This window comes from Panthera pardus, unplaced genomic scaffold (assembly GCF_024362965.1).
Source record: "Panthera pardus isolate Hobbes unplaced genomic scaffold, ASM2436296v1 HiC_scaffold_6, whole genome shotgun sequence".
Classification (NCBI taxonomy): Eukaryota; Metazoa; Chordata; class Mammalia; order Carnivora; family Felidae; genus Panthera; species Panthera pardus.
In genome coordinates this window covers 103962132-103984266 of record NW_026526991.1, presented here as the reverse complement: position 1 = coordinate 103984266, position 22135 = coordinate 103962132, and the positions used below count along the sequence as shown (strand labels likewise).

Below are 22135 nucleotides of genomic sequence, written 5' to 3'. Positions count from 1 at the left end.
GGAATTTGATGGGGATAGTGGGAAGAAGAATCTTTTGTTTTCTTACTCCTGTCAAGATTATCTTTTTGGGGGTTTTGTTGTAGTTGTTTGTTTTTAAATATTTATTGTCAAGTTAGCTAATATACAGTGTTTGCAGTGTGCTCTTGGCTTCGGGGGTAGATTCCCTATGATTCATTGCTTAGATACAACACCCAGGGCTCATCCCAACAAGTGCCTTTCTCAATGCCCATCACCCATTTCCCTTCTCCCCCAATCTCTGCCATCAATCCTCAGTTTGTTTTCTGTATTTAAGAGTCTCTTGTGGTTTGCCTCCCTCCCTCTCTGTTTGAAACTATTTTTTCCCCTTCCCTTCTCCCCTGGTCTTAAGTTTCCCAAGTTCCACATGTGAGTGAAAACATATGAAATCTTTCTCTGAATGACTTATTTCATTTAGCATAATATCCTCCAGTTCCATCTACATTGTTGTAAATGGCATGATTTCATTCTTCCTCATTGCCAAGTAGTATTCCATTGTATATGTAAACCACATCTTCTGAATGGATAAAGTTATCTTTTTGAAACACATCTATAATATTCTTCACGTCTTAGCATTGATTGATTACTGACCATTATTTTCTCAATACCCTTCTTCGCTTTTGGCCTTTTTTCCCCTGCCTCTTAAATAAAAGCTTTCCTCAAGATTCTGGTGTAGACCACTTCTTTTTTTCACTGTGTACATCTCCCTGGAAATTTCATCTAATTTCTTGGCTCCATTTGTCCTCTTTATACTGATTAACTCCAAAATCTCATGTATAACAGATATATTTCATAGATATCATCTACTTATTAGATAATTCCATTGGATGTCCTGTTGGTACCTCAGATTCCCCAAATCCAAAATTGGATTCATTCATACATAAGCCAGTACTTTGGAAATTAACTTTAACCTTTCCTTTCCACTTCCTTACCCTCAAACTCAGTTAACTACCAAGTCATGTTGATTATATTTCCTCAATGTTTCTCACTTTCATTCTTCTTTTGGGTGCTGTCATAGCTGGCCTAAATCATAGCAACAGGTTCTGTGACCTCAGTGACCTCACTCTTCTCTAACCCATTCTCTACATTGCAACTCGTATTTTCCTAAAATATAGGTATGGCTTGTCTTGTTTAAAGCCCTTCAGTGTTTCCCATTCTCCTTGGGATGAAATTTAGACTCCTTAACCTGATTCATAAGGCCATCTGTAATTTAGCCTCTTGCTTTAGGATCTAGCCTCATCCCTTGCCTATCTTCTTTGCATTCTGTGTTCCAAACATAGTGATCCCCACTTGCTTTCTTCAGACATGCCATGTTCTTTCTTGTCTCTGGACCTTTGCACATGCTTATTTTGTTTTCCTGTGGAACATTCTTCCCTTCTGCCCAGCCCCTGTGGTATACCCCTACCCTGCCTCTGGTCCCAGCTTTCCTGACTCACTCCTATTAAAAAAGGATAAACTTTAGAGGTCACTTCTGGGAAGCCTTCCTTCACCTGCCAAGTCAGTTTAGGTCCTCCGACTATATATTCTGATAGCATCTTACAGTGCATCATAACTGTGTATTAATAATCCCCCTCCACCACAAGATTGAAAAGTTTCATGAGCATATAGTAGGATTTCTATATGATGAAACTATTCCCACCCTCAGTAGCTTCCTGTTGCTTTCATAGTGAAATTCATGGCTGTCAAGACCGCTTATATCAGTTTGTATCTATCTTTCCGGTCATGTTCTCCTACTTCCTGCCCTTACTCCTATTCCTGTTCTACCTCCATCCTCACGCCAGCCCCCATCTTAAACTGGGCTACTAACTTAATTTTTTAAATTTTTTTTATTATTTTTAAAATAATCTCTACCTCCAACGTGGGGCTTCAACTCATGGCCCTGAGATCAAGAGTTGCATGCTCTACTCATCGAGCCAATTAGGCTGCCCTGGACCACTAACTTATTTTTAAATGTGTCTTCCTGTGTTTGTTCATTATATTCCTGGTTTTTTTTCTTTAACATTCTACTTGATAAAATAAATTCTTTAAGCGCCCCTCAAGGCCCTTCTCAGCTCCCCTAAGCAGAATTAAACACGACATCCCATTTTGATGAGCCTATACTAATTTGTTCTTCATCCCCAGTACAGGTTTAATTTTTATCTTGTATTCTGATTAGTTGAGGATAAGGTCTATTTTATTCATCTTTTTTGTAACTAGGTATTCTTGAATGCAGTTGAATTAAATGTATATGGTCAATATTAATGGACTTCTAGACTATTGCTTTCTACATTGCTGTCTAATATGCATCTCTGACAATTTCAGATATTGTGGAGTACTAAAATAGATGCAATTTACTATAGTGAAAAGAGCATGGGATCTGAGATTCATTCTGAATCAGTATTTCGGCTGTGCCATTCACTGTATTAAATGACTTTGGGGGTAAATTGATTTTTGAGCTAAGGGTTTCTTATTTGTAAATTGGAAATAAAATCGCTGCTTTGCCTTCCTTATAGAATTGTGGTAAGAAGTAAAATCATGTATATGAAAGTTCTCTGCACATTCTAAAATGTGATTTAAATGTTGGTAGCAGTTTGACTTTTCCTCATGCATCTACCCTGTTTTTGTGGTTTTTTTTAGACCAAGGCACAGTGTGGCAAGTTTAGAAAGCATAGTGAATGAAGCCAAGAACATTCCAGCCTTTCTACCCAATGTGTTGTCCCTAAAAGAGGCCTTACAAAAGGCTCGAGAATGGACAGCGAAAGTAGAAGCTATTCAGGTAAGGAGCCTCTTGAGTTATCCTACCATTTGGGTAATGCTGTCTCACAGATGAATTCTTTAAGCCTATAATTTTTTAGAATAGAATAACCAGAATAAAATAATGATAGTACTTAAAATTCAATTGTTCTTCCATCTGATTCTATCATTCAAAGTAAATATTACCTATTTAAACTTTAACTTGTTTTGTTGACTTCCTGCTGTGAAAGATGACAGAATTAGCTATTTATTTAACTCTTAGCAGTAGGGAGTTTATTCCCTGCTGTATTCTTTGAATCTTTGCCATGTGCACAAATTACTTTAAAATAAGAGGCAGCAAAAAGAAAATGGAATTAATATTTGCTGAACCCCATAACACTCATGGTACTATTCTAGTTGTTTGGGAGCAGAAATGTGAGGGAAGGGTGTAAAGGTAGTATCCAGGCCCTCAAAATAGCATATTCTCTAATTAGAAAGACATATACATTTTAATTTAAAACAAACTATAATGAGGTGCCTCAGTGAGTTGAGCATTCAGCTCTTGATTTTGGCTCAGGTCATGATCCAGGGTTGCGGGATCAAGCCCTGTGTCAGGCTCCATGCTGAGCGTGAAGCCTGCTGAAGATTCTCTCTCTCCCTCTGCTTCCTTCACCCCACTTACACACTCTCTCTCTCTAAAAGAAAAAAGAAAATTAAAACAATGAAATAAGGGCTAGAGATGAAACTGTATTTGAATATATAAAATTCCTCCTGAATTATAAAAACCTGGCAGCATTTTTAGTATTGAGGGTATACCTACTCTTTTTTGTAGAACTATATCCAAATAAAAGGAAACCAATTCTACTAAACTTAAGAGAGAACATACTGTAGTTGTCAAGTTCTAATGACTTCTATTTTACTTTGTTTTAAGTTGATTTTTTCTGGGAGCTGGTTAGCCGCACTTTTTCTATGCTATTTTAAAAATTACCTGTGTTTTCATTAGGGCAGCTCCTCTGTTTCATCTTTAACCTATTTCAGGAAGTTGGTTGTCCTCGAATGTCTGATAACCCTTAGTTGGCTGTTTATGACTGCTGGACCAAGTCTCCAAGTGTAGGTGGCTGCCATGTGTTTCCTCTGTCATTTAGAGGACTTTTCCTCCACTAAGCCCTCCCTTCAGTGGGGAGATGGACTTGTAGATTCTAAGTAAGTGGACAACTTCTGTTGACAGGCAGACTCTTCTTTAAGATACATAGTTTGGGAGCAGGCTCTGTCAAGCCTTAGCCAGGAGATATTCTGTAGTCAAACAGCTATAGCTGGGCACAAGGAGTACTAGTAAACATGGTATTTGTCAACCATATCTGTATTTGAGCTTTCTTTTCTTTTCCAGTTTGCTATTCTTTAATCCTAGTCCACAGTGATTTTAATTATACCATTTTAATATCTCTTAGGGCTAGAACCTTCCCATATTCTTTGTAAAAATTGTCTTAAGTTGATGCACCTGGTTGGCTCAGTTGGTGGAACATGGGACTTTTGATCTTGGGGGTTGTGAGTTCAAGACCCCTGTTGGGAGCTGGAGCCTACTTTAAAGAAAAAAAAATTCACTGAAGTTTCTTGCTTATTTATTTTTCCACATGTTTCAGTGTAACTTTCCAAATGAATTTTTAGGCAAATGAGTCATTTAATAGATAGGAACTAACTTTTTATTAGAATGTCTGTTTAGCACGTAACTATGCCTTTCCTTCATTCAGAGCCTCTGAATAACAATGAATGTTAAGGGTATATATACAGTTTCTTGTAGGAATGGTTACGTGTCCTGTCTGCTTGGAGATTCATCCAATCTTATCACTCAGAATTACTGTAATGGATTACTTGTTAACCCTCTCCCCTCTTGTAATGATTCATTTAGTTAGTAAATGTAAAGCAGTAATAGTTCTGAAAACAATAATGACTTCATTACACATAAATACCGAACCATGTGACTTAGGCAAATATCCATTCTCATCTGTATTTATAGAACATAAAATGGAGGTGGTTATCAGAACTAAAATACTGCTTTGTAGTATTTGGAAAAGTTGGAAGACTGAAATAGGCAAAAGAGATTACTGATGTCCTTTCCCTGGAATACTGGATATTGTCTGGTGAACCCTCCAAGATTATCTCATTGAAGGAGTGTGCGCCTTAGATTTTGTTTGACCAGGCTATCTTACAACTCTGTCGATTATTAAAAACGATAGTAATACAAATGAATTATGTCCATAGAAAAGCAATTAAACTTATCTATAATGGAACAATTGATTTCCACATGGTAGAAAAGATGATTGCATTGTTTGGTATGATATTAAACATCTGTTTCCATCTATTAGCAAATTCCTTGCCTCATTCCTGATCGTATTTATATACATGTTCTTTAGATTATCTGTTGAACTGGTTTTTACATTTTAACTTGTTCTCAATTAATAAAATAAAAAAACTTTGACAACATGAATTTACAGACTTTTTAAAAACGACATTGGCTCTGTTAGTTCAAGAGATACGATTAGGTTTAAAGAATAATATTTAATAAAAAGCTTAACACTAAACTCTTTGTAAGATCTTCCGACCAGTATTGCTAGACTCCATAAGAAAGTGCAAGCTGTGTGAGAGTGTACTTTTGTTTTTCAGAGTGGCAGCAACTATGCTTACTTGGAGCAGTTGGAAAGCTTGTCTGCTAAAGGGCGCCCTATCCCTGTGCGTCTGGACGCATTGCCCCAAGTAGAGTCACAAGTAGCAGCTGCACGGGCATGGAGAGAACGGACAGGGCGGACCTTTCTTAAGAAGAATTCTAGCCATACGTTGTTGCAGGTAAAGAATAGTTGGTAATTTAACACCTGTAGGTAGGAGTTTCATTGGTGAGGGTTGTTTTCAGTTTATCTGGTCATGGTTATATAAGTGATTTCCTATTAAGTGATATCAAATGTTGACTAGAAATGTGGAACTTTAGGCAGACTTATTTCCAGTTCATCTTCTGCTGCGTCCAGAATACAGTCTGGATCTTATCTCTGTTACTAATAGATTCTGTCATTGAAAGATTTATTTCTCAGAAGTACAAATTTAAATAGTCGTTATCTTTTTTATCTTGAGCATTTGAACATCGTAAAGAGCATAGTTGGAGTAAGATAGTTTCACGTTTGAGGACTGGCTCCCTAATTGCTAACCCTGTGTCCTTGGGCAAGTTGTTTCCTTTCTTAGCCTCAGTTTCCCTGGTTTGTAAAATACAGATAATACTACCTACTACGGAGGGTTGTTGTGAGGACTGAATTAGGTAATGTGTATAAAGTATGTAAGAAAAGTGTGTAGGACATGATGAATGGTCAGTAAATGATTCCTTTTATTATTTTCAGTTTTAAGATTTTTTAAAAACTGGAGCTCAGTGTTTGGTTTTATTTTTGTAGGTGCTGAGTCCCCGGACTGACATTGGTATATATGGGAGTGGTAAAAACAGAAGGAAAAAAGTAAAAGAACTAATAGAAAAAGAAAAAGAAAAGGATCTGGACCTTGAGCCTCTGAGTGATCTCGAGGAAGGATTGGAGGAAACCAGAGATACAGCCATGGTGGTAAGAAATTATGTAATGCATCTTGAATCTGCTTGTGAATACAAAATTCTGTGAAGATATTAGCAGATTCACTGGTTTTATGTTCTTAACTATTTTTGTTTTGTAAACATTATCTTTGGCTTTATATATATATGTATTTCATTTTTTATATTTGTTTATTTTTTATTTTTTAAGTTTTTATTTATTTTTTTAATTTACTTTCAAATTAGTAGTTAGCATATAGTGCAACAGTGATTTCAGGAGTAGATTCCTTAATTCCCCTTACCCATTTAGCCCATCTCCCCTCCCACCATTCCTCCAGTAACCTTCTGTTTGTTCTCCATATTTAAGAGTCTCTTACGTTTTTGTGCCCCCGCCCCCCGTTTTTATGTTATTTTTGCTTCCCTTCCCTTATGTTCATCTGTTTTGTATCTTAAAGTCCTCATAATGAGTGAAGTCCTATGATATTTGTCTTTCTCTGACTAATTTCACTTAGCGTGATACCCTCTAGTTCTATCCATGAAGTTGCAAATGGCAAGATTTCATTCTTTTTGATTGCCGAGTAATATTACATTACATACATATATACCACATCTTCTTTATCCATTCATCCATCGATGGACATTTAGGCTCTTTCCATACTTTGGCTATTGTTGATAGTGCTGCTATAAACATTGGGGTTTCCCCTTTGAAACAGCACACTTGTGTCCCTTGGATAAATACCTAGTAGTGCAATTGCTGGGTCGTAGGGTAGTTCTATTTTTAATTTTTGAGGAACCTCCATACTGTTTCCCAGAGTGGCTGCACCAGTTTGCCTTCCCACCAGCAGCACAAAAGAGAGCCTCTCTCCGCATCCTCACCAACATGTTGCCTGAGTTGTTAATTTTAGCCATTCTGACAGGTGTGAGGTGGTTTCTCATTGTGGTTTTGATTTGTATTTCCCTGATGATGAGTGATGTTGAGCATTTTTTCATGTGTTGGATGGCCATTTGGATGTCTTTGGAGAAGTGGAGAAGTGTCTATTCATGTCTTTTGCCCATTTCTTCATTGGATTATTTGCTTTTTGGGTGTTGAGTTTGATAAGTTGTTCATAGATTTTGGCTACTAACCCTTTATCTGATGTGTCATTTGCAAATACCTTCTATTCCCTTGGTTGCCTTTTAGTTTTGCTGATTGTTTCGCTGTGCAGAAGCTCTTTATTTTTTATTTTTATTTTTTTATTAAAAAAATTTTTTTTAATGTTTATTTATTTTTGAGAGAGAGAGAGAGATACATACAGAGCATGAGCAGGGGACGGGTCAGAGACAGAGAGAGACACAGAATCTGAAGCAGGCTCCAGGCTCTAAGCCATCATCATAGAGCCCGACACGGGGCTCGAACCCACAAACGCAAGATCATGACCTGAGCCGAAGTCAGATGCTTAACCAACTGAGCCACCCAGGCACCCCAGAAACTTTTTATTTTGATGAGGTCCCAATAGTTCATTTTTACTTTTGTTTCCCTTGTCTCCAGAGACGTATTGAGTAAGAAGTTGCTTTGGCCAAGGTCAAAGAGGTTTTCGTCTGCTTTCTCCTCTAGGATTTTGATGGCTTTCTGTCTTGCATTTAGGTCTTTCATCCATTTTGAGTTTATTTTTGTGTATGGTATAAGAAAGTGGTCCAGGTTCATTTTTCTGCATGTCGCTGTCCAGTTTTCCCAGCACCACTTGCTGAAGAGACTGTCTTTACTCCATTGAATATTCTTTCCTGCTTTGTCAAAGATTAGTTGGCCATACGTTTGTAGGTCCATTTGTGGGTTCTCTGTTCTGTTCCGTTGATCTGAGTGTCTGTTCTTGTGCCAGTACCATACTGTCTTGATGATTACAGCTTTGTAATATAGCTTGCATTCTGGGATCATTTTTTGTATTTGTAATCAAAGTTTATCATTTTGGTCCCTCCCTAAAATTGTCTTTTCCATATCTCTGTTCGTTATTATTGTTTTAATAGTTGTCTAATATTCCTTCAAATTGTCCATGATTTGCTGAACAGTTCTCTGATACATCAAATATTTTGATTGTTCTAAGTATTTACTCTTATGGATAATAATAAAGTGAACTTCTTTGTAAAGCCTTTTCCTTTTTTCAGATTATTTTCCTATACTTGACTCTTAGGAATAGGATTACTGGGTTAGAATTTAATAGCATTTAATACTGTGCTTTTAAAAGGAATTGTATCTATTTAATTTTTTTAAGTTCATTTATTTTGAGAGAGAGAGAGAGCACATGCACAAACGGGAGAGGGTCAGAGAGAAGGAGAGACAGAATCCCAAGCAGGCTCTGCAACATCAGTGCAGAGCCCGATGTGGGGCTTGAACCCACAAACAGTGAGATCATGACTTGAGCGGAGATTAAGCATCAGACGCTTAACAGACTGTGCCACCCAGGTGTCCCTTTATCCATTTAATGATTCCAGCTACTATTTAAAATATCTCCCTTCTCTTTGTAGCATTCATAGTATAGTGAGTGCTCAAAATATTTGTAGCTAATTAGAATGATGGGTGTTTTTGTTTTTGTTTTTTGAGAGGGGGGTACAAGTGAGGGAAGAGCAGAGAGAGAAGGAGAGAGAGAGAGAGAGAGAGAGAGAATCCCACAAGGGGTCGAAAGAGGGAGAGGGAGAGAGAAGTGGGGCTCACTCAAAGTGGGGCTTGTGCTCACCCAAAGCGGGGCTCGAGCTTACCTGAAGCAGGGCTCAAACTCAAGAACTATGAGATCATGACCTGCGCCGAAGTCAGATGCTTAACCTACTGAGCCACCCAGACACCCCAAGAATGATAGATATTTTTGGAGAGGAGGAGGAAAGTGTGAAGAAGACTAGGAGCCTGAGGTTGTAAAGAGAAATAAAAAATGAGTTTGGGCAATATGTAACAGCAGGGAATTACATACATTAAGTCACTTGATATGGCTGTTTCTGCCTACAAATGATCTTGTTTTGAGGCCAGTGGAAATGATTTATTATTAGCAAATCTGCCTAACAAATCCGTCCTGCCAGATTGATAGGACTGGAAATTATTTCAGAATTGTTTCAAAGCTACCATAGTTTAAAAAAGAAAATGTACTGACAGTGTTCACGATAATTAAATTTTGTTTGCTTTTACTTACTTTTTAAAAGTGAGTTACATAAAATCTTGTTATAATTGGTCATCACGCTTTGTTATTCTACTTCTACATGAGTTGGAGAAGCTGTTTAGAAAGAAAAGTTGATTTGTATAGAAATTATCCCCCCAGGGAAGGAATATTTATTGACTACTTACCTTGTGCAAGATACCAAATTAGGCACTTTCATGTATTATCTTACTTAATCCTCAAAACAACAAAACGAGATTGGTTGGTATTCTCATTTTTCAGAAAACTGAGATTCATAAAACTTGTGCCCAGATCATTAGTCTAGATGTCCAAGAGCCAGGCTTCATGCCCACGTTGCCTGACTCCAGGGCATATTATCTTTCCTATTGCACCCTATAGAAAAATTCAAAGTACTCTACTGATAAACATTGTCAAATATGGTAGCACTCTGCTCATTTCACAAATGAAGAATGTACCCAAATTATGGGAAATGATTGACAACTGATTTTTTTTTTTTTTTTAAAGGACAGTGGTTTGTTACAATGAGGGCACAATGTGGAGATGATCCCTCAGCTTTGAGGATTTGTCATTTTTGGAGTATTTTGCCGTGACTCCTTTTAATTAAATGTTCGTTGTATACAGGTGGCAGTTTTCAAAGAACGGGAGCAAAAAGAGATCGAAGCCATGCATTCCCTCAGAGCAGCCAACCTAGCCAAGATGACAATGGTGGACCGCATAGAAGAAGTAAAATTTTGTATTTGTCGCAAGACAGCCAGTGGGTTTATGCTACAGTGTGAGCTCTGCAAAGACTGGTTCCATAACAGCTGTGTTCCCCTTCCTAAATCAGGTTCCCAAAAAAAAGGATCTAGCTGGCAGGCTAAAGAAGTAAAATTCCTTTGCCCTCTTTGTATGCGGTCTCGAAGGCCAAGGCTAGAGACTATTCTATCACTCCTGGTATCCCTTCAGAAGTTACCTGTACGTTTGCCAGAAGGAGAGGCCCTGCAGTGTTTGACAGAACGTGCTATGAGTTGGCAAGATAGAGCACGGCAGGCCCTAGCCACAGATGAACTGTCCTCTGCCCTAGCCAAACTGTCCGTGTTGAGCCAGCGTATGGTGGAACAGGCAGCTCGAGAAAAAACTGAAAAGATCATCAGTGCAGAACTCCAGAAAGCAGCTGCCAATCCAGACTTACAGGCAAGTTTAGGATTTACTTTCTTTTTTTATTTCATGGGATTATATTTGTCACTGTATAAATAGTAAATCAAATATATGTTACTGGCTGATGAGGAAAATAACAGTAAGTTGCCAGTAGCCATGTTATCAATAACACCTTTCTATATATAACTGTAGAATTTTTTTCAGATATATATCTAGGTAATTTTAGTGAACTAGTACCTGGAAATATCATTGAGATGGACCTTGGCATCATAACCAAATAATTTAATCTGTACTAACTGTTGAACTTTATTGACCACTTAGCAAGTTCATTACATTTTGTTGATATTTTTTAATTTTTTATTTTATTTTTAATTTATTATTTTTTAAATGTTTATTTTTGAGAAAGAGAGAGAGAGAGACAGAGGTGAGCCAGGGGAGGGGCAGGGAGAGAGACACAGAATCTGAAGCAGGTTCTAGGCTCTGAGCTGTCACTATGGAACCTGGTGCAGGGCTTCAATTCAGAAATCATGAGATCATGATCTGAGCTGAAGTCGGATTCTTAACCAATTGGCCTACCCAGGCGCCCCATTAACGTTTATTTATTTATTTTGAGAGAGAGAGCGAGCGAGCAGGGGATGGGTAGAGAGGAGATAGAGAATCCTAAGCAGATTTTGCCCTGTCAGCCTGGAGCCTGATGCAGGGCTCAGTCCCACAAACTGTGAGATCATGACCTGAGCTGGAACTAAGAGACACTTAACCAACTAAACCACCCAGGAGCCCTACATTTTGGTGCATATTAATTACCAATGTTTATTTAGTATGTTGCTCTGTTCATCTTGGAATTTTTTGTTGTTTAGGGACACCTACCTAGTTTCCAGCAGTCTGCTTTTAACCGGGTGGTGAGCAGTGTATCATCTTCTCCTCGACAAACAATGGACTATGATGATGAAGAAACAGATTCTGATGAAGACATTCGGGAGACCTATGGCTATGACATGAAGGTAACTAATGGACAGGCTCTCTGAGTGCATACCCGATCACTGGGCTTGTTAAAAAAAGTTGTTGAACACTGATGTTTCCACTGAAAGTGGAAGAGAAAGTAGTCATCTATTTATACTGGATTTATGGTGTTACCATTTTTTCAAAGCCCTCAAAAATATAGGTTGATGAAATAATTTTCTTTCTCTTTTCTCTTTTCTTTTTCTTTCTTTCCCTTTCTCTTTCTTCTTTCTATTCTTTGGAAACAGTTTTTTTTTTTTTTTTTTTTTAAGGATGGAATTTTTGAAAGATCTGTATTTTCCTCACCTTATAACTCCTTATGGCTTAGAAGGACTAGAAACATTATACATACAGATTACTAAAAGTTTTTATGGTTTATTTCAGTATTTCGTTCCCTTTGGGTTGTTAAAGTCTGTGTAGTTATGTTTTAAGAATCCCATTCTAACTGTGCTTTGAGTCTTTTTGCTCTGATCTCTCATCTGGTGATGCTAGATAAAATGTCCTATTTTTTTTTTTTGACGTTTATTTATTTTTGAGACAGAGACAGAGCATGAACAGGGGAGGAGCAGAGAGAGAGGGAGACAGAATCTGAAACAGGCTCCAGGCTCTGAGCTGTCAGCACAGAGCCTGACGCGGGGCTCGAACTCACGGGCCGTGAGATCATGACCTGAGCCGAAGTCAGACGCTTAACCGACCAAGCCACCCAGGCGCCCCAAAATGTCCTATTTAAAGATGAGTTATACTTGGGCCCATGGTTCAGATTTGCAGAGTCACAGCTGCAGCTAGAATAAGTTATTTGCCCTCAGTGTGGTTATTTTGATAATGACACCACACTGGTTTTGGCAAGTTTGTTTTGTGTTGGATTTTTACTATTTTGTGTCAGGCCCAAGTCCTTTGTCTTTTACCAAGTAATAACATCATGATCTAGGCAGAAACTCTGCCAGGTTACAGTTAACCCATTGATCTGTTTTATATTAGCCTTGTTGAACTGTTTAGAATTTATGTCTGTAACCAGGGAGTTCATACTCTGATGTGTGAAAAGGCGAGGTTGCCTTTTTTCCCCCTACGCCATAGCTATCTTTTGTTTGTCCTTTCAGTGTATAAATCAGGTAGGTCACTTCATTCTTAGAGCATTAATATCATCAACTTTAAATTTTTTTTTTTTTTTTAACGTTTATTTATTTTTGAGACAGAGACAGAGCATGAACGGGGGAGGGGCAGAGAGAGAGGGAGACACAGAATCGGAAGCAGGCTCCAGGCTCTGAGCCATCAGCCCAGAGCCCGACGCGGGGCTCGAACTCACGGTCCGTGAGATCATGACCTGAGCTGAAGTCGGACGCTCAACCGACTGAGTCACCCAGGCGCCCCTTCATCAACTTTAAAGTCATAGGATAGGGGCACCTAGGTGGCTCAGTCGGTTAAGCATCTGACTTCAGCTCAGGTCACGATCTCACAGCTTGTGAGTTCAAGCCCCGTGGCAGGCTCTGTGCTGACAGCTCGGAGCCTGGATCCTGCTTTGGGCTCTGTGTCTCCCACTCTTTGACCCTCCTCTGCTCATGCTCTGTTTCTCTCTGTCTCTGTCTCTCTCTCTCTCAAAAATAAATAAAAACATTAAAAGAAAATTAAAAAAAAATCATAGGATATAAAATTAAAACTATCCATCATAGATGCTTATAAATGATCTGTTGGAAAATATTTTTCTCAAGATAAAAATGCATCTTGGGGACATTTTAATGAGAGAATTTTTAGTTTTAGGAATTAAAGACTTGAGCAAAGTTGAAACTTGAATTAGCTTGTTAAGGTTCTGAGCACCTCGTTACTCTGAAGTTAATGACATTCTTTGCTTACGAAGTTGTATAGGTTGACTAGGAGCAGCTGAAAGGGAATGTGGCCCATGCCACAAAGAAGTTAGTACTAGAATTGCCAGTTTACCATAGCTTGGAGGCCTTTGATAACTGGGTTGTTATCTTTCTAGCACATTAAGTATCAACCAGTGCTCTAGAATTGCTGAATGGGGTGGACTTTGTTTGGAAGCAGATTGGTAACCTATGAAAACAAAACATCAAAAGTATTAGATGATTTTAAGGCTAGGGATCAAACCTGTGGTTTGATATGTTTGTACAGACTAGTCTTTTTTGCAAAATTTCTACAGTGGTGTTAGCTTATGGACGACTCTTCTTTGGTAGGGAAGACTTACAATATGAATCATGAATTTATAGTGTTGGCGATATATTTGACAATGTAGAAAAATAGCAGAATGGTAGGTGGCAAGATTTGGGGTAATTTTCAAGGTCACATTCACCTTGATGTAGGTATCTCTGCATTAAAAAAAAATTAAACTCTTGAGTATTTTCTCATGGAACAAGCACTTCCTGTGTAATTAAAATTTTATTTGCCAATTTATTTACAATTAGCTTGGTGATTTGTGACCATGAATTCATCTTTAAAATAATTTAAATTTAGTATGTTTGCTTGAGGGAGAGCCTCTTACTGGTTGAGGAAGAAGAGTAGGTAATTACATAGAAAACTAAAATCAGTCATTTGATCTTAGTTATCATAGCATCTAGTTTGTGCTTTGCATTATTGGATTACTTCATTTGCATGTAATATCCTGTAATCACCACTGAATCACTGAGTAGCAATTTAAGAAAATCATTACTTAGGAAAATATATATTTAATGAAGCAAAATTTGTCATGGATCTTTTGTGTTTGTGTCTGGCATAACCTTTGTGTATTCACGTGATTAATTCCTTTTTTTTTTTTTTCCCCTTAAGTTTTTTTTTTTAAGAGAGAGTACGAGAGTACGCAAGCATGGGAGGTGGTAGAGAGAATCCCAAGCAGGTTCAGTGCTATCAGCACAGAACCCGACATGGGGCTCGATCTCATGACTGTGAGATCATGACCTGAGACGAAATCAAGAGTTGGATGCTTAACTGACTGAGCCGCCCAAGTGCCCCTCTTTTCTAACTCTCCCCCTTTTTTTTTAAATAATTTTTTTAATGTTTATTTATTTTTGAGACAGAGACAGCAAATGAACAAGGGAGAGGCAGAGAGAGAGGGAGACACAGAATCTGAAACAGGCTCCAGGCTTTGAGCTGTCAGCACAGAGCCCGACGTGGAGCTCAAACCCACAAACCATGAGATCATGACCTGAGCTGAAGTGGGGCGCCTAACCGACTGAGCCACCCAGGCGCCCCCACCTTTTTTTTTTTAACGTTTATCTATTTTTGAGAAAGAGAGAGAGACCGTGAGTGGGGAAGGGGCAGAGAGAGAGGGAACACAATCCAATGCAGGCTCCAGGCTCTGAGCTGTCAGCACAGAGTGCAATGTAGGGCTCGAACTCACAAACCGTGAGATTGTAACCTGAGCTGAAGTTGGACGCTTAACTGACTGAGCCACGCAGGTGCTCCTTTTTAATCCTTGGGTGGCTTGAGCTTTGGTGGAAAGACTCAATTTTTTTGTATTTAAAATATGTCTTTTGTAGATAGCATATATATAGAGGGTCCTTTCTGGACTGTAATTCTACATATATATGCATTCATAAAATACAGAGTTAAGTCTTGTTTTTTGTGTTTTGTTTTTAAAGTAATATTACAATCTCTGTCTTTTCATTGGTAGTGTTTAGTCTATTTTCTTTTTTTTTAGTCCATTTTTCATTTAACATAGTTGTTGACATGATTGTGTTTAAGTTGATCATCTTGCTGATTTTTTATTAATCTCTTGTTTTTGTTCCTGTGTTCCACTTTTCATGCCTTCTTTGGGTTAATTAAAAAAAAATTTAATGTTTCATTTCCATTATTGACTTCTTACCTCACACCTCTTTTTGTTTGTTTTCAGTGATTGTTCGAGGGCTAAAAATGTGTCTTTATCTTACCTAAGTCAGTATTGTACATATTCACATTTCATGCATCACCTTGGGGAAGTAATTTTTTTAAAAACCTCTTTTTAGCTATCATTATTTTCCATCATTGTTTTCTTTTTCTTTTTTTTTTTTTTTTAATTAAAAACATTGTTTTAGTGTTTACTTTTTGAGAGAGACACACACACAGATAGACCATGAACGGGGGAGGGGCAGAGAGAGAGGGAGACACAGAATCAGAAGCAGGCTCCAGGCTCCAGGCCGTCAGCACAGAGCCTGATGTGGGCTCAAACTCAATGAACCGCAATATCATGACCTGAGCCGAAGTCAGATGCCTAACTGACTGAGCCACCCAGGTGCCCCTCCATCATTATTTTCTGATCACTGTCCTTTCCATTTTGAAATCTTAACAGAAAGTTCCGTGTATGAGTTATAATGAAATGAGTAGAATCAAAGTCAGGAAAGACAATTCTAGTCAGTGAGAAGAAGCATCTGGGAACTAAAGCGGGGGTGCACTAAAGTATTCTTCCATCTGATGGTTTTTAGAAATTAAATTTTTGAATAGGGAAGATGACTGTAAACTGCTATTCCTAAATTGTCAGTGAGTGACATTGTCTTTTAGAATTCTCTTATAAGGGGTGCCTGGGTGGCTTGGTCGGTTAAGCATCCGACTTCGGCTCAGGTCATGATCTCGCAGTCCGTGAGTTTGAGCCCCGCATCGGGCTCTGTGCTGACAGCTCAGAGCCTGGAGCCTGTTTCAGATTCTGTGTCTCCCTCTCTCTGTGACCCTCCCCCGTTCATGTTCTGTCTTTCTCTGTCTCAAAAATAAAATAAACGTTTAAAAAAAAAAAAAAAGAATTCTCTTATAAAACCTTTTAAGTGTCCTATTTAATTAAGGATAGTCTCATGATCTTCCTCTTGTCCACTGTACAAAGAGAATCAGGCAGGTGTTGTGCTAGTCTTTAAGCTGTGGTCTCTCGTCTCCTTTTTGTTTTTAAATTTATTTATTTATTTTGAGAGAGAAAGGAGGGGCCGAGAGAGAGGAAGAGAGAGAATCCCAAGCAGGGTCTGCACTGTCAGCACAGAGCCCAGTGTGGAGCTCGAACCCACGAACCTATGAGATCATGACCTGAGTTGAAATCAAGAGTCGGATACTTAACAGACTGAGCCCCCCAGGCACCCCTGTGGTCTCTCATCTCCTAACTCACTCTTCTGTACTCTGCTTTGTGATGCTGGGGATGGGACTCTACACTAGGGGTTTCTAAACTTTTTCTGTAATGTGTATATATTAACACACATTAATATACAATTAGATAAATAACACACATAAAGCTTAGTAAATATTTTAGGCTTTGTAAGCCACATGTGGTCTTTATTGCATATTCTTTTTTTCCCCCCACAACTCTTTAAAAATATAGACTATTCTTAATTCTTACTCCATACAAAAAGTGAGCTGCCAACTGGGTTGCAATATGCCAACCAACTCCTGCTCTACACATTTGTTTTCTGCCTACTGCCTTCCTTCTGCCAATAAGAGGACATTAGAGAATATTAAAAGGCCTGGACAGTAAGAAGGGACATGATCTTTCCCCTGTTTTAGCCTCCATTTGTGTCATCTCTGAATTGCATGCTTTTTTTCCCCCTTCTTTTTTTACTCTGGCATCGGGAACTGGTTCCAATTTGTGGTTGTTTTTTTTCACATCCCTGAAACCAACCACATCATGTTCCCTTAGAGATAGCAGAACTAACTGGCCAGCACTTCCTTCTCAGAGGTATGGGTCCCAACTCCACAGGGCTCCTTCTCTGAGCTTTGTTACCTCAAGCTCTAGGGTTGGCACCTCTCTCTTGGTGTTAGCTTGGTGTTTCCATTTTGCCTTTTCAGCCTTTAATATACATCTAACCAGTTCACTTTATTAAATTATCCTTGCTGAAATACCTGTGATTTCTGTCTTACTGATTGTTCATTAAAGCTGTACATGTGAGCTTCTGGAAACGAACTACAGGGGAATCTGAGAACCAACTAGAGCTGTCAGAAGTATATAATTTGAATGTTGTCAGTGAGGCTTTTTGTTGCAAGAGCAATTGATAAGCTTCTAGGTTTGAGAACCTTTAGAGAGGATTAAATGTTTTTTTAAGTTTATTTATTTTGAGAGAGAGAGAGAGAGTACGTGAGTGATCACCAGCAGGGGAGGGGCAGAGAGAGAGTGCAAGAGAGAGAATCCCAAGCAGGCTCCATGCTATAAGTCAATGCGGGGCTCGATCCCACAAACCATGAGATCATGGCCTGAGCCAAAATCAAGTTGGACCCCTGACTGAGCCACCCAGGTGCCTCCTGGATTAAATGATTTGTGTCCTTAAGACGCCATGTCTAAACCTTTCTTTCCCTCCTAAGTCCATTTTAAGTGTCAAGATTGTCTAACTTGGTATAGGAGTTTTTATGAGATGTAGACTGTAGAAGGTAGATTACTTAATAGTACCTTTTTTTTTTTTTTTTTTTTTAATGTTTGAGAGAGAGACATGGAGCACAAGCAGGGGAGGGGCAGAGAGAGAGGGAGACACAGAATTCGAAGCAGGCTCCAGGCTCTGAGCTGTCAGCACAGGGCCCAACGTGGGATTGAACCCATGAACTGTGAGATCATGACCTGAGCCGAAGTTGGATACTTACCTGATTGAGCCACCCATGCTCCCCTAATAGTAATTTTCTTGAGGTTTATTATCTCTGTGGATTATTTTTGAGCTTTACTCATTTCCTTTTGGCTTGAAACTGTAATCATTACTGTTTTTCCTCCCAGTGGGCATTTTCTGTCCTATTTAATACTATGTATCTAATTTTACAATTGTATTTTTAGTATATTACAAAGCCTGCATTTAGATCTTTGTCACAGGGTAAATTAAGTGGTTCTAATTCTGAATACCCCTCTTTGTTTCTTCCTTAGGACACAGCCAGTGTGAAGTCCTCCAGTAGTCTGGAACCCAATCTTTTTTGTGATGAAGAAATTCCCATTAAGTCTGAAGAGGTGGTCACTCACATGTGGACAGCACCTTCGTTCTGTGCAGAACATGCTTATTCTTCTGCTTCTAAGAGTTGTTCTCAAGGTATTACCTTTAAAGCAATGTGGAGAAGATAGGCCTGAAACCAGTGAGAAAAAAAATTGTATTAATCAAGACTGTGAATCTCTCTTAAATGTATATCCTAGCCATGAAATGCTAGTAAAACCTGAAAATGCAATTTTGGTTAGGAAAAGCTACGTCCCTGTTTGCATTTTATGTTACTGGGTGGTAACCTGAAAAAACTTGCATTGAATTATTGAGTCCTAATAAGAAGAACTTTAGAGGCTCTCTAGTTCCATCTTTCATTAATATAAAATCTCTAATAGGCCTCTATTTGTTCATTACCAGTTGTTGAGGAACTTGTTGCTTTTTAAGAGTATTCATTCTTGGGGCGCCTGGGTGGCGCAGTCGGTTAAGCATCCGACTTCAGCCAGGTCACGATCTCGCGGTCCGTGAGTTCGAGCCCCGCGTCAGGCTCTGGGCTGATGGCTCGGAGCCTGGAGCCTGTTTCCGATTCTGTGTCTCCCTCTCTCTCTGCCCCTCCCCCGTTCATGCTCTGTCTCTCTCTGTCCCAAAAATAAATAAAAAACGTTGAAAAAAAAAATTAAAAAAAAAAGAGTATTCATTCTTGTTTTGGAAAGCTTTGTTAGAAAGTTCTTCCTTTCTTTGGTAGATAATTGCTCTTGTATGTCCACTTTCCTTTCCTCCATTGAAAATATATCATTAGGTCACACGTCTGGGAAGTAAAGGGTGTTTCTCTCTTCATTCAGGATTTTATGGAACAGCATATTATCGTTGGTTTATTAGGAGGATAGCACCTTATTTATATAGGGCAGCTCATGTGCTTACTAATCTTTTGGTCCCCTCTAAAACAGAGAATGGATTAAGAGATTCTTTCACATTCCCTTTCCACTTCAGTCACAGAGTGAAGAATCACTAAGGATCCAGATTTTTATTCTTAGCTAATTTTTGAGAGTGGGCATTAGAATTCTAGATCTTTTTTGTTTTGTATTTTTTGAAGATTTTATTCTAACTTTAATATGGATGCAGTGAATTCAGATGTCTAAAGTAAGTATTAGAGGAGGAGGAACCATTCCCCTAAATATTTACTTTGGAAACATTACAGTTTGTTGATAGTTTTCATTTTTTTGCTTTGTCTTTTGTTTTATTGGAAAGGTTCTAGTACCCCCAGGAAACAACCTCGGAAGAGCCCTTTGGTGCCCCGGAGTTTGGAACCTCCAGTGTTGGAGTTGTCACCCGGCGCTAAAGCCCAGCTGGAAGAACTTATGATGGTTGGGGATCTCCTAGAAGTATCTCTGGATGAGACTCAACACATTTGGCGGATTTTGCAGGCCACACACCCACCCTCTGAAGACAGATTCCTGCATATCATGGAGGCAAGAATTTAAAGCTTAAACCATGGCTTTAACATTTTAGAATGTCTTGGTTCTTTGGAGGTACCACAAATGCCAGGATGGGGATGGCTGAGTGGGTAGTACTGTGGCTATCCTTTTTTTCCATTAAGCCAAAAGTAGTTCTGCTTTTTCATTTTCTTTATTAAGATTTTATATAATATCTGGGGGGGGGGCGGGGGAAGTAAACACCATTTCTGCTAAAAAGAAAGGAGGGCACTGAAAACTACCAGTTCTTCTAAGGAAGGAACAACTTCCTTATCCCAGACTCCCACTGTTGAAAGGCCCAAAAGAGAAGGCAGAAGAAAATATAGTGGTTAAAAAAAAGAAGCAAGGGAAGGGTTAAATAGGGGAGGAGAGGAGAATAAAAGGGAAAGGTTAAATAGAAGCAGACTGGGGTAGGCAAGAGAGTCCATGTTCATATATTAATACCTCATAGCAGGTTGCAGTTTATATGATGTTTTTCTATCTGTGATCTCATTTGATCCTCACCATAATCCTGAAGGGGAGAGGAAAGGATAGATGGGCAAGTATTGAGCCCATTCTACACATGAAGAAATTAAGGGTCAGAGAGGTAGAAACTTGCTTAGATCACACATTTAGTAAAAACAAAGAGACCTGGATTCCAGCTCTGGCACTGGACTCCTAATGTTCTTTTCATTATTCTTTTACATTACTTATTTCCATGTAATGGAATGGTACGATGTCACTGGCAATTGATACAGATATACATGGCATATGATAGTTTTTGGTTTGGAATTCAGATCAAAGGTAGTCTCATTTAGATAGTGTTTTCCAAAATACAAAGGGTTTACTTCTCATCCATTATCTCATCTGATCCTCTTTATTTTACACATAAGGAAACACAAAGTATTGAGAGGGTAAATTTATAGTGCAAGATGTGATAGACTTCAGACATTTATAATGCAGTGTTTTGCATTCTGAGGTTTCTTAGGTTCCTGTCAAAGATTTTCCAGTTTCAGATATGTCACAAAATGAGTTCTCAAGTGGTGTTTCTTAAGTAACTATCAAGCTTAATGTTTTTCAGTATTCCTTTCTGTACCTCCTCCTTGTACTTTCTGTTGCTAGACATACTTTTACTGTTAAAATTTTTAATGTTTATTACATTGGCATATAATAGAAATCAGAAAAATATTAGAAAATTGAAAAAAAAAAATAAGAGTTTTTTGTTCTAGCCCTTGCCAAAGTTACTACGTATCTTTTGTAATGAGATCATGGATATAGTTTTAGGTTTTGCCAACCCTTTTGATAACTTGGCCTTCAGGAATTTATTAATTGTGAGTTAGTAAAGAACTGTAGTAGTAGTAAATGAAGACCAAAAAACTTGTTACATAATTCAGTGTACATTTAGTGCTTTTAGCTTTATGTGTATGTTTTATCTCAGTTAAACAGAGGTGCTACACACTATACTAATATATGCTAACAACGATCTTTTTTCCCTAGTAATCTAAAGTCAGATGTTTTATATAGGCTTGCCATTATTTTCATTGAATATTAACATTTGATTTCTTGTTTTTTAATGTTTATTTTTGAGAGAGAGTATGTGCACGTGTTTGTGCAAGCGGGGGAGGGGCAGAGAGAGAGGCGGGTGGACAGAGTATCCGAAGTGGGCTCTGCACTGATAGCAGAGAGCCTGATGTGGGGCTCAAACTCATGAACCCATAAAATCATGACCTGAGCTGAAGTTGGAAGCTTAACCGACTGAGCCACCCAGGTGCTTGCTTTTTTTTTTTTTTTCTTTTTCTTTTTTAACATTTATTTATTTTTGAGAGACAGCGCGTGAAAGGGGGAGGGGCAGAGGGAGACACAATCCGAAGCAGGCTCCAGGCTTTGAGCTGTCAGCACGGAGCCTGACGCGGGGCTCGAACTCACAAACTATGAGATCATGACCTGAGCTGAAGTCAGATGCTTAACTGACTGAGCCACCCAGGCGCCCCTATATTTGCTTTTTTTTAAAATTTTTTTTTAACATTTATTTATTTTTGAGACAGAGAGCATGAACAGGGGAGGGTCAGAGGAAGAAAGAGACATAGAATCTGAAACAGGCTCCAGGCTCTGAGCTGTCAGCACAGAGCCCAACGCGGGGCTCGAACCCACAGACCGCGAGATCATGACCTGAGCCGAAGTTGGACGCTTACTGACTGAGCCACCCAGGCGCCCCTATATTTGCTTTCTTAAAATGTCTTTTAAATATCTTTAGAACATTTATTATATATAATGTACACAACATAAAAT

At 38.6% G+C, this 22135-nt stretch overlaps 1 protein-coding gene across 2 annotated transcripts in view; it reads left to right on the top strand.

Annotated features, from left to right (window-relative positions):
- KDM5A (lysine demethylase 5A) overlaps positions 1 to 22135 on the top strand; it is a 97469-nt gene that overhangs the window by 63130 nt on the left and 12204 nt on the right. For both annotated transcript variants that reach the window (XM_019464910.2, XM_053895828.1), the window contains exons 20-26: positions 2632 to 2770; positions 5389 to 5568; positions 6159 to 6320; positions 10042 to 10593; positions 11415 to 11558; positions 18353 to 18512; positions 19644 to 19864. In XM_019464910.2, coding sequence (XP_019320455.2) covers positions 2632 to 2770; positions 5389 to 5568; positions 6159 to 6320; positions 10042 to 10593; positions 11415 to 11558; positions 18353 to 18512; positions 19644 to 19864 — 1558 coding nt within the window. The remainder of the gene's footprint in view (positions 1 to 2631; positions 2771 to 5388; positions 5569 to 6158; positions 6321 to 10041; positions 10594 to 11414; positions 11559 to 18352; positions 18513 to 19643; positions 19865 to 22135) is intronic.